The sequence below is a fragment of the Syngnathoides biaculeatus genome, chromosome 2 (genome assembly GCF_019802595.1).
Source record: "Syngnathoides biaculeatus isolate LvHL_M chromosome 2, ASM1980259v1, whole genome shotgun sequence".
NCBI classification, from domain to species: domain Eukaryota; kingdom Metazoa; phylum Chordata; class Actinopteri; order Syngnathiformes; family Syngnathidae; genus Syngnathoides; species Syngnathoides biaculeatus.
Window position 1 is genome coordinate 22,485,093 of NC_084641.1, and position 16,806 is coordinate 22,501,898.

General features: G+C 40.8%; 1 protein-coding gene across 3 annotated transcripts; it reads right to left on the minus strand.

Moving 5' to 3' along the window:
- Positions 1 to 1,758: 1,758 nt before the first annotated feature.
- On the minus strand, positions 1,759 to 11,710 carry pex10 (peroxisomal biogenesis factor 10). Of its 3 annotated transcripts, XM_061841394.1 has the most exons (7): positions 11,260 to 11,619; positions 9,591 to 9,671; positions 7,710 to 7,963; positions 7,551 to 7,643; positions 6,067 to 6,239; positions 3,589 to 3,730; positions 1,759 to 2,170 (listed from the first exon to the last, which is right to left on the minus strand). In XM_061841394.1, exons 1-7 carry the CDS (start codon positions 11,369 to 11,371, stop codon positions 2,102 to 2,104), a joined length of 924 nt encoding a protein of 307 aa, XP_061697378.1. In that variant the 5' UTR covers positions 11,372 to 11,619; the 3' UTR covers positions 1,759 to 2,101. The 3 variants fall into 3 exon arrangements, with proteins under 3 accessions (XP_061697378.1, XP_061697368.1, XP_061697357.1); XM_061841384.1 differs by lacking the exon at positions 11,260 to 11,619 and adding an exon at positions 11,626 to 11,710 and having other exon boundaries at positions 7,551 to 7,963; XM_061841373.1 differs by having other exon boundaries at positions 7,551 to 7,963.
- Positions 11,711 to 16,806: the final 5,096 nt, after the last annotated feature.

A 16,806-nucleotide genomic window follows, 5' to 3' on the forward strand; every position in this document is an offset into this window, starting at 1 on the left:
TCAGTGCCTTCCTTATGAAGCTCATCCAGATTTCATCCTTGTCACTTGTGTACTTTCTCCTGCCACATTTTCCCATTCCTCTGAACACTCTCGAGCACAATCTGTTCCAGAAGGCGGTTCGAGAAGTGATTTGTTTGAAATCCAAATCGATATTAACCATTAGAATTAATGGAAAAAGAAATAATGTGTTCCAGGCCTAAAAAAATGGGCTTTTTAAAGCATTTTTAGCTTTTCCTGATAATAAACTGCATAGTAGAAATACATGTATAGTTTAAATACTTCATGTCATGAAGTAATTTAAGAAATAGATTTAGTTTTTACTTAAAATGTATGCTTTAATGGTAGTAGTAGTAGTAGTAGTATTGTCTACTACGATACATTGCTCCAGCTCCTTTTCTCCTTATGGTGGGTATCAATGATGGTTTTCTGCACAACAATCAAGTCTTCCCTATGATTCTGAAGCCTACTAAGCCAGACTGAGACCATTTGAAGACTGAGGACAACCTCTGCTGACAAGACTGGGACACGGGGGACCTCCAATATTGAACTTTGATGACTATGGTCATTTACATCCATCCATCCATCCATTTTCTGTGCCGCTTATCCTCATGAGGGTCACGGGGAGTGCTGGGGCCTATCCTAGCTGTTAATGGGCAGGAGGCGGGGTACACCCTGAACTGGTTGCCAGTCAATCGCAGGGCACATAGAGACAAACAGTCACACTCACAATCACACCTAGGGACAATTTCGAGTGTCCGATTAATGTTGCATGTTTTTGGGATATGGGAGGAAACCGGAGTGCGATTAAGTGAAATTGGAATCATTTCCTGTGCCACACCTAACGATTTCTCATGGCAAACCAGAGTGCTATGGCACTAACTGACGTCATTGCGCAAGGCCGAGTATCGACGATGCAAAGTTTTGAGCTTGCGACATCACCTGTGAAAAATTTGAATGATCATAAATGGAAATATCTTGCCAGCACGGTGGAACAGCTGTACAGTGTTGGTCTCACACTTCTAAGGACCGGGGTTCAAATCCCGGCCCTGGCTGTGCGGAGTTTGCATTTTCTCCCTGTACCTGCGTGAGTTTTCGAGTTTCTTCACACATCCCAAAAAACATGCGTGAAATGGAGTCTCTAAATTGCCCCTAGGTGTGATTATGAGTGTGACTGTTGTGTGTCTCCATGTGACCTACGATTGGCTGGCAACCAGTTCAGGGTGTACCCCGCCACCTGCCCGTTGACAGCTGGGATGAGCTCCAGCACTCCCCGCAGCCCTCATGAGGATAAGCGGCAAAGAAAATGGATGGATGGATATATTTACGTCTTTTACCACGTCAGTGCAGGCAAAGATGACATTTTGATATTCAAGCTTCATTGGTGTACATATTTATATTTCTATAAAATATCCATCCATCCATTTTCTGGGAGTGCTAGAACCTATCCCAGCTGTCAACGGGCAGGACGGAGGGTACACCTTGAACCGGTTGCCAGCCAATCGCAGGCCACATTGAGACATACTGTCGGACTGACAATTACACCTAGGGGCAATTTAGCGTGTCCAATTAATGTTGCGTGTTTTGGGGATGTGGGAGGAAACCCACAGAGGCACGGGGAGAACATGCAAACTCCACGCTAATATTTTGTCTGCCTCTGAATTTAGTGACAATCTTTTCATTATTCTGTTGCTCCTCCCCATCCCCATGATAATTTATATTCCAAGAAAGCAATAAAACAGCAGAAATGTTACCTGTTTTTGTCTCATTGTTTTTTATTCCCATGTTCATTCAATAATGACAAATCATGGTGGACCACTGAATTTATGATGTTGTACTTTCATGTGTCGTTAAACAAGTGTTTCAGTATTATTGACTGATGCAATCAAAATGGAATTCTTCATCTCTTCATGAAAAAGGCACAATTGTCATTTCAAAGATAAGATACCCGTCTATCTGTTGTACATAGTTTGCAACAGAGTAAGCTTCATTCTGGAAAATATTATTTTACATTTTGTTTTTGTGGCTAGGCATGAGTCCATTTGTGTTTAAATTAATTATTTTTTTTACAATGAACTGAATCCAGCAGCAGTGTATGCGTCTTCTAGCTGTAGTTCCTCAGGTACACGAGTCTATGAGGCTGGAACTTTTCACGGCACAGGGGGCACTCTGCCTGTATGAAGTCATGCAAAAATAGATAACACAAGGGAACAATTACAATAGTCATGACAAATCAAACATCAGTTTTAACTAAACTGTGTTCACTATTTTTACTGCCAGACCTCCGAAACAGACTAATCTCAGAATGAACATGCATTGATTTTAAGGCCACTTTAAAGCTCCACTGTCATGAAATGCACGATTTTTTCAGTGTTATTAATGAAAAAAACGCAGCCGGAATAGACCCATCCGTTTTTTCACCACAACATGATTTTGACGTATGTGGCTTTTTGTCACTCCCACCATGAAAATCCTCTCAAGGGATTTGTTTTCGAGAAGAAGCAGGAAGTGACTTACAGGGCAGTAGCGCACCCAAGCGGTCTCGTCTGTTTATACTAGTTTTACCTGCTGGAACGTAGCTCGTTGTTCCTTTGGGTTAGCTAAAATGCTGCCTCATTGTATTTCTGGATATTGCTCGAAAACTCGGGAGGATGGATTCATTGTTCATACTTTTCAAAAAGACCCAGTTTGTCGTGAAAAAATGGAAAGGCAATAAACCGTCTGTCGCAGAGACGTTTAGTAATGTGTGGGCGCAGCACGCATCCGTGCACGGGGGCTGAAGCCAATCCCAACGGTTTTCTTTTTTTAAAAATACGCATTGGAATCATTTGAGAACAATGCATATTTAAAAAAAAAAACCCATCTGTCACAAAGAGGCTCACCGAAGTTGAACGTGTGGCCGCAACACGTTTCGTGTACGTTGGAGACAACTCAGTCTTATTATTATTATTATTTTTTGAACACATTGTTCTCAAATGAACCAAGTTGGCTTTATAAATACTTCTTGAGAAACGCTACGGAGGAGCCGACTCGCTTGTCCTCTTTTTTTCCCCCCAATTACAGTTAATGGATGCGAGTTTGTGTAAAACCAGGGGTCACTTATTTAAATATTGGTATTTGTATTGAATACTAGCTGAAAATATCGATGGATTTCAGCAAAAGTTAACGTGCAGCCGAACAGACTTCCGCGTTCACGAGCCGTCTCCCCGTTGAGAACAGATCCAGCAACAAAGTATTTGTTTGCGTCCAGATTTTTATACGCTTTCAAACTCTTCCATGTAAATCTCGACGACTTACTCACCAGATCCATGTGTAGATCCAGTTGTCCAAGACAAGCGGAAGCGGGTTTTATTATTATATATATTTTTAAAACTGTGCACGTGTTCCTTCACACTAATTAATGCTTGCTAGAATTTGACGCATGGATGCCACAAGGATGTGACATTTTCAGTGAGCGGCTAGGGTGGATTCCACAAGAGGAGGAAAATTTGCACTGACTTACATAATTTACACAAAGGAGCTTGAAAAGTCAATTTTCCAAAATTTGTCCACTTTAAGGGATTATTATGATGGTTCTGACACGAGCCTTACCTTGGTGTTACACCACTCTGTGATGCACTCCCAGCAGAAGAGGTGTCCGCAGGGCGTAGAAGTCGGATGTCTGCGCACCTCCAGGCAAAGGATGCACCGTGCGGCCCTGGACGTCGACTTCTTTTCTTCGTTTTGCTGTGGACTGAGAAAAGGAAAATAACACATCCCGTTTTACCAAAGTGTCAAAAGCAGTGAACATTGGCCATCTTAACCATGCCAGATGGAACATTCCTCATCCATTGCCTTTAAATGGTACATCACAAAGTTGAACATGTATTATACTTTATGAATTATTGTGTTATGACCAATTATGCTGTTCTTGACAAGCTTTATTTTGTCACAAACAGTACACGTTAGCAAATGGTTTCGTATCGGACTTGTCTGCCTATCTCTGAAATTGTAATTGCCTTGAAGCTCGACTCAAAAATGTAGTACTGTATTTTCACGGCTAATCCGCAGGCTCAGATGCGGGTGCAATTCCAGTATTTAACACACGCACAAGGCGCACCGTATGATTAGGCGCAGGCAGGGTGGCGCTGGCGAGACAGTGAGGGACAATTGCACCTTTATTTTTGTAAGCAGAAGAACAGTTAGTTCATTTGTACTTTAAGTATTTAACTATGTATAACTGTATGGAGATACTAGCCTAAACCATACAGTAGCGTGTATGCACGCTTTTTAAATACTTCAATAAAGTACAACCAAGTTCACTGTTTACAATGTTAAGTACTTCGTTAAAGTACAACCGTTGCTTTGTTGTTTTTCTTTCACTGAGATTGTTTGTTCTTTGTTAATAAATGCATTGCCCGTGTTGTTCTTCCAACTTGGGCCACCTCATCTTGTTTCCAGGGAACTTCAGCTCAGTCTTCTCGACTTGGCAAAGCTCGTTTTCCTACTTCCTCAAGTGGAAGCAGACACGTGAGCCCAAGCGTCCACAATCCTTTCAGAAATTGTGGCGTAACTCACCCGGGGGCTGCCTCTTAATAACGTCGTGTTCGTCATTTGCCATCCATCGCTCCCACATCGCTCGCAACTTCACTTGATTTTATTCGCGGCGATGTCCGGTGAATGGAGTTCCTTCTGGGGGGCGTGACTTTCGTGTCCTCTTCACGCCCACACTTTCTCCACTAACTTCTACATGCTGTGCCCTCACAGGTCCGCTTTTCCTTTATATAACTTGTGTGTCAGCAGGAACTGCTTCCAGTTAGTTACACATTTTGGACAACAGATCACGTATAAGGCGCTCCGCATTACAAGGCGCCCTATCCGTTTTGGAGAAAATTCAAGACATTTAAGTGCGGCGTATAGCCGTGAAAATACGGTAGTTTTGATTCGTGAGGCATTTTCTTTACACCATTTCTTGTAGAGTCCTCCAATAGAGGGATCAATCCCCTATTGAATAGGAAAAATCTGTCACCAAGGTAGGCTCGCCCCAAAATGTTTGGAATTGTTTATAGATGTCACAATATATCGGCAAACCAATTCTTTTCTATTCGACGAGGCTGTGGCCTGAAAATTTAATTGCTCCTCCCCTCACTTCATACATTATTGTTAAGATAGTTGTAAATATAGTTATCATACATTTGTTGTGCAATGAAGAAAGTGCTCTGTAGCAATAAAGAAATGCTTTGCTACAATGCTTTATTTAGCAATTCAACAGGAAACAGATCTGCGCTCGAAAGAGGAAGTAGCCTGCCAAGGAAGACCAGAAGGATCCAGTCTGATGGAAGGCACCTGAAGATAATTTCAAAATGACTTTTGTCATAAATGCCTTACGAAGCAGTTTCCACTTAGTTGCAGTACACATAATAAATCAAGGAAACAATGCTTCTGCCCTCTCTCCTGGGGATGTAATTGTGAATGCAAATAAAAACAAAGGAGTAGGTGAGGACTGCGTCAGAGTGTAGTTGAGAATTGTGGGGTAGAGTTCTTCTTCATTCTCCTTGCATATGAGTGTCTCCCCCTTATTTTAATCGGTAATAAATATCACCCTGGTGAACCTGAGAAATATATACCGTAATTCCCGGCCTAAAGAACGCTAACGCCGAACTAACAGTGCTGGTCAAAAAAAAACACACACTGGTAAAAATCACTGAGACACGACAGCGCTAACAGGGACGGACCGGTAAAAGTCACTTCCTCGGCACATATATTCCACCGGTCTCATTCTTACATTTTCCACTCGAGTACCCCCTCGCGCCCATGAAAAAAAAAAAATGCATAAATTAGCCGCGTAAATTGCAGGGTTGAACGCGTGTGGAAAAAAAGTCGCGGCTTGTAGGTCGGAAAACACGGTGCAGTTCCTTGACTCCAGACAGAGCTTTGGCGGGAGCACAAAAAAAGAAAATAGGTGCTGTTTTTCCAGTAATGAAAGAATAGGTTTCACCTCCCCAAAAGCAATTTGTTAGGTACCACCCCCCAATATGCAAATGCCGACCCTGGAAAAGTGAGGGTTCATCAGCACGTGTGGTTATTTACCTTCCAGTGAGGTTCCTGTAGAGCTTCCACTCCTGCCTGGCTCTCTGTCTCTGTCGAAAGTTGTTGAGCTGCAGAGACACTGTGATGAGCAGCTGGATGAGGGAGATGGCGCCAAGCAGCCTGTAGCAGCTCCTGATGGTCCCGTCATCACTATGCGCCCCTGCAACACGAAGCTGCAAATATTTTTTTGTTAAGTGTTGATTTCCGAAAATGTCTCCGAGCGCCTGCGTGCATATCTGCCTCACTGTTACGTATCAGTGGGGCTTATTTGCTTTGTACCCCCCCCCCCACCCCCCTACCGGCTGAGTTTCTCTACCGATGATTTGACAGCTATGTTGGCCAAAAGAGCAAGTCACTTTCAAGCTCAAGATTTCAAATCTAAAAAAATACCTTGAAGCCAGACGTTTACATAAACTGTGCATAAACAGACATTTTGTACATTTTGGCATTTTTCAGGGCTTTGTGACGGCCACTCCGAGACATTGACTTTTGAACCCTTTCGGCAGTATGCTAAGGGTCATTGCCCGTTGTGAGGACCATGTTTTAGCTTCCTGGCCGATGTCTTGAGATTTTGCCTTTATACCTTGATCTCCTTTCTTCATGATTCCGCCTATTTTATGAAGAGCTCAAGTTAGCTTTTTTATATTTCTTAAGGAGTAAACAAAAGCTTCATTGTTGGTGAGTGGCCTTTCAGCCCATGTCGGTGCAAGACTTCTTTCCCTGTGGATAATGACACTTTCTTACAAGCTTCATCCAGCATCTTCACAAGCTCACTTTTTTTTTTTTACTGGCGTTGATTTGTCCATTTCGGATCAATACACGTTCATCTCTGGGACACGGAGCCTGTCTCCTTCCTGAGCGGTGTGACGGTTGGACATTCCCACGATGTTTATATTTCCATTTAATTGATTGAGCAGATGAACGTGGCACCTTTAAGCATCCAAGGATGAGCCAGACTTGTGGAGGAGCTCCACGAATCTTTTTCTGATTTACTGGCCCATTTCTTTTGATCTTTCCACGATGTCAGCGAAGGAACCAGAGTGTTTGAAGTGTATACTTAAATATATCCCCAGGTGTGCCGTCAACTAACTCACACGTTGCCAGGAGCTTTCAAAACCATGACCTCATCAACTGGTCTTCCCCATTTTCTTCAAACACTTTTTGTGTATGTAAACTTTTGACCCCGAAGGAAATCATGTAAAATTCCCTCAGAAATTCTCTCATTATTGTGGCATTTAAGAAAATTAAATCAAGATCTATGATGAGAATAGCGATCCTGGCTGACATGAAATGGGACGGCTTTAGTCTGATTTGACTTCAGACAGTGAGACAAAAAACGAAATGTATGTTTTTGCACAGTGTATGCAAACATCTGGCTTTGACTATAAATGTTGAGATACAACTAATGGAGCTCTTTCAGTGAAATATTTTAGTTAAAATATTGAGAATGGTGTTCGACCACATGAGCTGTTAAAATGACTCACGTAGCTGATTGCAGAAGTTCTCTTGGACAGTTGATAGAAAATGCCGCTGACATAAAAGAGAGCCACGTGGAATCTGTGCAGGAGGGTCACTGTCTGCTGGAGGACAAACACAGCTGGCAAACACTTTCTCTTCTGGGGTTCTGACAACAGTCCTACTGCCCTCCGCATGCCTCTCCTCAGCCATAGCTCAAGGCTCCAAGCCCCCGATGATGCCTGCCTCCGTCTGATACCGCAGCCGGGCTCTTGTGGGCCTTCGAGCTCATTCTCCAAACATACCAAAACCTTGTCCAAGAGGTAGGGCAGGAATGTGTGGCAGAAAACAAAAACGCCGCGTCTGATTGGGGAAGGGATGCGTCTTTTACTGGGGTCAACTTGGATGATGTTGACATACTCCTCACCCAAGGTCTGGTAACCTGACAAGGATGGTAAAAGTTGATTTAGTACTAGGCGATATGGCCTTATAATAAAATTTCCAATTTTCTTCCACCCAAAAATCCAATTGTCAATTTTAAAGAATGCCCCCCCCAGCCACCCGACCCAAGAATGTATGTTGCTGACGGGCTATTCCCTTCAAATTATGGCATTTCATATCCCCGGTGTTGCAACCAATGCATTCCACACTAGCAGCTAGCTGCAACTTTCACATTAGAATCTCAAAAACAGGGGGGAAAACTTGTTGCTTGGTGTTTTTAAAATGAGGACTATTTGAAAGTTAATTTGCAAATGAAAATATACTAAAAAGTATGAAAGGAATGACGGTGGATGGGACATTTATAATTTGCCATTCCTCACAGGCAGACTACGTCATTAATTTATCTCTTCTTAAATTACAAAACAAAATTAATTGCACACTATCAGTGTGATCGTAGTGTTTTAACTAAAGAATTCTGATTTAAACAATTTCCGCATTTCTATAATCATACACTATATCGCAAAAGAACAGATTCCCTCTCATTTACGGTGTCCCTGAACTCATCTTGTCCACAGACGCAACCCCCACCTGCATTCCTGGTTTCATTCAGAAGCACGAAATAGGAAATGCAGCAGGTGTGCATTCTTTCCTGTGCTTTCATTCATAGTTATCAAATATGGAGATAAGGACACAGCAATCCATGCTGCTGTGTGTGTTTTGAAAGTATAATTTACTGTAATATGGGCACTAATCTCACAGGTATGTCCAAACAGGTCCCTCTACTGGTCACTTTTAATACTACATTTGATTCACTACGACGTGACTATCGGAGTGTGTTTTGAATTATGGAGGCCACAAAACAATTACAAAAAAACATTTATTAAATATAAAAATCTCCCTCAACTATAAAACCAAATTAAATGATAAAAAACATGCTCTTTTCCCATTATTTTTTTATTATTGAGATTTTTGTGGATTTTTAAAAAATGTATAGGGCTCACCAAAAATAAGTACACCGCAAAAAATTTTTTAAAAAACCTCGAGTTTCTTTTCAGAAACAGTATTTTCCCATGTTCCAAAAGAAGTACACACTCGCCTAGCAAAGCTACATTTTAAATTTAAAATAAAAGCACATTTACTAGAATTAATTCAGAGGAGTCTAATCAATATGAAGATGTAGAAGAGTTTTTGATTTCAATGAGATATGGATTAAAAAAAAAAAGGCTTACCCTAAAAAGAGGGTGTGCAGTGGAACCCCACTTTTTGCGGGATATGGACCTGGCTCAACTGCAAATAGCTCAGATGGAATAATTTGAATCTTATAATTGCAATGGAAAAATAAAACAAAACATCTTTTTAACACCCCAAAATGAATGAACGTGAGAGTTATACTACTAATAAGTTTTTATGGTGTTCTGCTTCACTCCCTGAATTTTGTAATTTTTTTTTGTGAATTGAAACAAATTTGACAAAAACGAATCTGCATGGCTGAACCGCAAACAAGTGGGGGTCCACTGTACTCATTTATGTTGAGCACTAGTACTTGCAATACACTTACAACAGAGTTTGACCTCTTTATTTATCCCATCACACACAAGAGACGTGTCATATCGATTTGGTCAGCCTACCTAAGAGTGTGGTCAAACCAAAATAAGCTACGTCTGAAAAAAGCTCAACTTCCTTCCTCCAGTCGAGCCATTTTTTGGATCCTGCAAAAAAAAAGAAAAGAAATGTTCAAGCAACTAATGATGGGAGTTTGGACTGAATACAATGTTGCTATACGGTTCAAACAATCTACAAACCTGTTCAAATGCCAGGTTTTGTAAGCAAGAAGAAAGTGAGCCCAAGACAATTTCAAAACATGTCCTGTAGAACTCATTTTGAAATTAAAGAAAAAAAAGGGGAAAAATAATTCTGAGACGGCAGTTATAGGGGAATTCCACTGGTTTGCATTAACAATGTATCCAATAGGTCATGTAATATGTACTGTATTTTCTATACTCTCGAAAATGGCAGCACCCCTGAAAATACATAATTGTTGATAAAAATCTTCTCAAAACACTATTAAATGAGAGAGGATTTAACATCACATTGTCAAAATAGAATACATATTCCATGACCTACTGGATACATTGTTCATGCAAAGTACTGGATTTCCCCTTTAAGAAGCAAGATAATGTGGTTCTTATAACTGCGGTGATGTGTCAGTGTTGAGAATTTAAAAAACATTTAAAATCACATTAAACTGAGTTAGTACACCCCTGCCACCATTCAAAGAGCCAATGATAACCCCAAATAAAGTTTAGATGTTCTAGGAGGCTTTCCTTTTCTTTCCTTTTTTTTTTTTTTTTACTTTCAAGCAGAAGCTGAGAAGTTTTATGCTAATAATACCGACTGGTACCAAAACATTTTCACAGCTCCTTCCACCATCACTACTTCCATGATTAAGAGAGACATTAGAGCCAAACACCAAAAGATTTTCTAAGCTACAAACAAACTGTGCCCTACTGTGAGGGAGTCATCATTTCACCAGTCAGTAATGAGTGAGACTGAATGTACATTTTCGTGGCTGTCAGATAGCTCGAGCTTTTCTGCCTGGTTTCAATCAATGACGTAGAATAAGAACTAGACTGCGCACAGAACCCTTTCATGTGGTAATTCGCCTTCAACTTCCGGTTGGGGCAAAACATTGCTTTGGGTACTATTTCACGGAAATGTTGACATCCTTTAATATCCTTACAATTGTACATTGTGAAGCATGATATTGGAATACGTTAGGTTTAGCTTTTCTGGTGTCAATATGGTTAATTCTTCTCACGCTTTTAGCTTTCAAAACAGTGCAGGTGGTCGCAAAGAAGTAACTTTTCACTGGTAAGTGTGTTTCAGTTTAACCTTCCTAATTAATTGTTGTAATTATGAATGTGGAAAATATATCATTACAATATTATAGAGGTCTGTACCTCCCATTACAAATATATGTGTCAAAATGTATCTTTTCAACCTTCCTGAGCATGCTGCAAATGTTTAGATTATATTCATGTCAAGTATATAGATTTATCGCATTGTTTTCCAATGTGTGTTGTTTACCACGCTTTTTGCCCTGACCGGAAGTGAGAGCCTGTTGACCATGGCGGAAATAATGTTGGATGCAGAGTTATTAGTTATTGTTCTCCGTCATTGGTTTCAATTAAGACTATTTCAATTTGGCCAAGACGCGTCTAACATAAATAAGCGCAATCAACCACTCTTATTGCTTAACAAAGACGGCCCGTGTATTCATTCACGAAATGAACTTACCGACAAGTGTTTGAAAAGCTTCATTTGCGTTGTTTCTAAGGAAGGCTTGATAGTACTCGTCCTTCTGTTCGGCTCGAATTAGCTGGGACTGGTTGGCAGGAGCGAGCGGCATTGTGCGTTACACCGGACGAGCCTGTGCGGCTGCTACTGGCATATTGTTTCCAACAAACACACAACTAAGTCTGCGTGGGGAAAACTCGATTCTATTAGAGCAGCCAAACGATTCCGTGGAACAGCTATCGGATATATGCCCTCGGTAAATAAGTTATTTTATTTCTGAGCTGCTACGCTACTCACAGACGTCGTAAACAGAGTAAGTTATACAGAATAACAGTCCTCCCCAAACACTGGTGACAGGAAACTTACCGGAAGTGAAATGGATGCTCCGGAAACAAACAAAAGACCGTAAAAATTGTTCAATTTGGTACAGTGTCATCCACTGGTTGTATTACATATTGCAACCACTCGTACGACCCTTTAACTTGATTTAACAATATCCAGTCATCTTTTGAGGCGCTAGAAAAATTAAATAATAGTTCATATTTTGGATTTTATATTTAATTATCTACTGTAAAAAACATGAAAGCTGTCTCGAATTGAAGATTACTATTTCTTTACAGGTATTTAATTTATACTCTTGATCCATGACATTTCGGTTTTGTGTTTGTTAATTTTTTTTATTGTTTTTTTTTTTCATTGGTCATCTTGCATGTATATTTTAATATCATTGTATTTGATATACACACAATGGAACATCTGCCATCCACTACCGTACCCAAACCCTTGAGCGGGAAAGATTTTGCAAAGTTCAACAAGCGCACAAAGTCAAGAAAGGAGAGGAAAGTAAGTCACGAGCCCCCCTCACCCCTCTTGCCCTGCTTGTGTGGCCATCTCCGATGTGCACTCGTCGGTTCAGGTTCCTCATTCAAGCCGGGTGACTTGGACGACCTCTGGGAGGACTGTTGATGCTTGCAGGAGCAACTAATCCGTTGAAACGATGGTGGGAAAGAACCTGTGACTTGATCCCTGATTCATTTTAACTTCATAAAATAAAGCTACTAAAAATACAGACCCCCCCCCCATGGATCTTGATTTATGGGGCTTTATGGCCTCACAGTTCTGAGGACTGGGGTGCGTATCCCGCCCCTGTGTGGAGTTTGCATGTTCTCCCCGTGCCTGCGTGTTATTTTTACCCCAGTCACTCTGGTTTCCTCCCACATCCCAAAAAAGATGCATTGATTGGATGCTCTAAATTGCCCCTAGGTGTGACTGCTGTCTGTCTCCATGTTTCCCTGCGATTGGCCGGCAACCAGTTCAGGGTGTGCCCCGCCTCCTGCCCGATGACAGCTGGAGTTGGCTCCAGCACTCCTATGCCCGTTGTGAGGATAAGCGGCTCAGAAAATTAATGGATGGATTAATGGATTTACAGTTTGTGAAAAAATACTCTTCAAACATTTCGATCAGATTTTTTGGGGGGATAATCTTAACAATGTGGTATGTAATAGAATGACAAGATAATGTACTTCACTTGAATAAAACAACAAAGACAAAAATAAGAAACACAACATGATTTCCATCGTAACATAAATGAACACCGGGTATAATGTAAATATGCCCATGCAGCACACCATTTCGTGCATTTAGTGTATGTGCCGAGATGAAAACACCTTTTAAAAATTTTACTCCACCCAAATCCTGCACATTTTCTTGACTAAAAAAAGTAAAGATGCAGAAATATTATATATATTCTAGTTGAGTGCCATCTGACTGAAGCCTCATGTGTCCCTTTACAGTGAAAGTAGGTTAAAAACATTCATTCATGGATTCATTCATTCAGTCAATCATGATCAGACTGAAAAGTGGCTGAACCAGTTTCTTTGTCTCCTGGCTCCTGACCCAGCAAGGTGTACTCTATCTGGCCAATCTCCACAATCCCCAAATAATACCACTCTTCCGCCTGTGCAGTCTACCTACATGCGCTCCGAATAACCCTTGGACTTGCCTCATTCGCCATCCTTGCTTACCAGGAAGTTGAACTTTGCTGTCATGCGTGGAGGGCGTTTTAAGTGCGAGCCAAACACAAGTATTTAGTTTCAAGTCAAAGGTGGATGGAATGGGTGGGTACTGTGCTGCTTGGAACTAAACCACCAGGTAGGATTCAACTGGACGCACGGCGCGTTCGACGGGACTGTCATTTTGTATTTATTGGACTACAATACATCCACTTCAAAAGAATTGGAGCGCTGAACCTTTTCCTTTCAATTGATGCATTTTTGTTGCTTTCCAGACCCATATTCACTAAATCCGCACCACAGTGTAGCAGACCTGATGACAATGGCAGATAAAAATCACATTGGAAACTTTATAACTCCATTTGCAGGTTCAGTGATGTGCTGTGTTTTAAAACCAGTGTAAGTTGATGAGATAATTACTCACTTGCAAAAGCTTTGCCATGAAAAATTTGCTAATATTCCCCCCCCATTTATGTACACATTTTTACATCATTTAAGTACTCTATTTTCTCAAATTGGGACCTCTACTCGAATAGATTACATGGTACAATTATGCTTATCACCCATCTGATTAAGTAATATTTTTTCCCTGATGGGAGAAAAAAGTAGAAGTTTCCACTCGGTGGTTGTGATTACTTTTACTATGACTGATACCACCATGCTTTGTAGGCTAAGATGAAGTTCATGGCAGGGTTGAAAGAGAAAGGGTGGAAAATTCCAGAGCAAAAGTTGATAGAGATACAAACATTGAGCCAAAATAAGCATGGTACAAAGTGACTGGAGGTTTTTCAAGGGACCCCTGCTAAAAAATTTCTATACATTTCTGAAGAACTATAGAACTTTAGGACCCAAGTCCTATAGAATTTCTAAATGTATCTATTTTATCTATAGAAATTTCTACTCTACTTCTATAGAAATTCTATAGTTCTGTAGAAATTCTATAGAAAATCACAGCCAAAGTCCAATAGAGCAAGTTGTTCTGTACAATTTCTATAGATTTCTATAGAAAACTTTAAGCAGGGAAATTGCATTACAACGAGGTCACCTTTTTGTCTATCTAGTTTAATGCTAAAACCATATTTTTAAAATGGAACTATTACTGGCTCACACTTTATGCAAACTGTGCTGCTTCTGCGGTCAGTGCATGGTTGGTATGGTTTTTTTTGGAAATGAATAATGAGTTCAGTGGTTGTGTTTTTGTGTACAGTCCCCAGTGTTTTATATTGGTTAAGGTCAACCACCCCCCCCCAAATAAATAAACAAACAAATAAATAAATAAAGTGATTTAAAATGAGGCGGCACGGTAGATCAGCTGGTAAAGCGTTGGCCTCACAGTTCTGAGAACCCGGGTTCGATCCCGGCCCGGCTTGTGTGGAGTTTGCATGTTGTCCCCGTGCCTACGTGGGTTTTCTCTGGGCACTCCGGTTTCTTCCCACATCCCCAAAACATGCAACATTAATTGGACACTCTAAATTGCCCCTAGGTGTGATTGTGAGTGCGACTGTTTGTCTTGATGTGCCCTGCGATTGGCTGGCAACCAGTTCAGGGTGTCCCCCGCCTCCTGCCCGTTGACAGCTGGGAGAGGGTCCACCACTCCCTGTGACCCTTGTGAGGATAAGCGGCTAAGAAAATGGATGGATGGATGGAATATTTATACTTTTATACCCAATTAAGGGAGGAGAGACCAGCAGTTATTCACACATTTAGCATATAAATAAGGAAACAATCTAGAGGATGCATTTATATTATTGCACTGAATATGATAGAAAAAAAAACGTGTATCATAGTAATTGTGGGGTAATCGAGAATATAAAGCATAAACATTTATTCAACACACATTCAAGATTTTGTATGATTGTGGTCTTGTATGTTTTTAAGTGTTTTCCTGTAAGATCTTTCGTCAAGAGGCTTTACCGTGCATACGTGGTCGTGTTTGACTCGACACAAAGTGAAACCTTAGTCATGGCTGCGTGTGTGTGTTGTGCAATTGAGGTGAAGCGACTGTGCTTGGGCTTGTCTCTCGTTTACCCCGCTTGGACGCAAAGGACAGTGGCGCTTTGTTTCGTTTTACAGAAAATACTCCTTAAAGTAACCTCGCTTAATACGCTGCACTAATGTAGCACAACGCGTACTCGACTGCCTACTGACAGACACAACCGATTTATTATGATTCAGAAGAACTGCAACAAATTCTTTCCTTATGAGCAGCATTCTGTTATGTGTTTACTGGATATAAATAGGGTTGTTTTGTCACTGAAGGTTTAACAACGGATGAACTGTTTATGTAGAAAAACAGTGACTCTGCTGGGTAATTTTATACATATGAGATATCCTGCACTTTACGCTACAATACGATGCTGTATTCTCGTATCAATGAAACTACAGCTAAGAAAAGAAAAACTAATGAGTCATAATAAATGTACCTTCAACCTTTCAATATTTTGGGCTCAGCTCATTAACACAACTATGATGATATCACCTCTCACACAGATTGGTGACACCTCCAGGTGTGGTATCATCACAACAAAAATTCTGTGAACCATCTATCATAGCAACAGACAAACCAATAATTGAATTATATTTACGGTTGTTGTTATTATTTAGTAGCAGCGGCATGGGATAATATTAGTTAATATTGAAAATATGCCTCACAGTTTGAGGGTTCTGGGTTTGAATGTCAAGCGTGGCTTTTTTCCAGGACCTTTGGTTTCTTCCCTCATTCCAAAAAACCTGCACATTGGGTTCACTGACTCCTCTAAATTGTCCACAAGTGTGCGTGTGAGTATGAACGGATGTTTTCCATCTGGATCCTCCAATTGGCTGGTGATCAATTCAGCAAATATCTCATTTTTCATCCAAAAGTCTCACGAGATAGGCTTCAACTCGTCCAAAACCAGGCTTTTCCCAAAGAGAGTGCATATGTGTGTTTGATGCTAACAAGGACATGCCCTGACCTGCGGCTTCAACTATCTGCCGTCCAACCTCTGGCAAACAGTTCTCAACATGCTCTCCAGTCTGCCCATCTAGCACATCTAGCAAACCCCACCTCCATCACACACACACAGTCACAGTCTGGACTTGGTGTGCACAGCGGCAGATCTCGAACACTAAAGCTTTGCAGCAAAGTATCCGATCTTTTTATGACCTTGGCGCAAAGTAAGTAAACAAGATTTCCAAGTGATTTGTACTTCTGTATTTTATTCACACTGAGGTTTTACCTAACACTGATATCTTTTTTTTGGCCATACAAAAAAAAAAAAAACAAAACACCTTAAACACACTGTAAAGTAAATTTGATTTGTTTCTAAACACGGTTCATTATAAATGTTTGAAGGTAAGGTAGTGTTAAACCATTTTTAGCCATTTTGGGGCCATAGCTAAGATGGTGCTCTGATGCACTTGACTGTAGTTCTCTTTTTAGCGGGTACCTGGCGGAATTACAAGAGACTTGAGCCCACCGCACAATAGTGGGTGAAATCGGGCGAGGTAAACCATCGGGAAAAAAATTCAATTGGCAACTCTTTGCCATACATAA

What these genes read in the sequence shown, in the direction of transcription:
- pex10 (XM_061841373.1), bottom strand. Translation starts at nt 11,371, where the DNA reads ATGCCGCTCGCTCCTGCCAACCAGTCCCAGCTAATTCGAGCCGAACAG. An exon ending in AGCTTTTCAAACACTTGTCG is followed by an intron (nt 9,672 to 11,259) that starts GTAAGTTCATTT and finishes TTTTTTTTGCAG; the next exon opens with GATCCAAAAAATGGCTCGAC. An exon ending in GAACTTCTGCAATCAGCTAC is followed by an intron (nt 6,240 to 7,550) that starts GTGAGTCATTTT and finishes AAATATTTGCAG; the next exon opens with CTTCGTGTTGCAGGGGCGCA.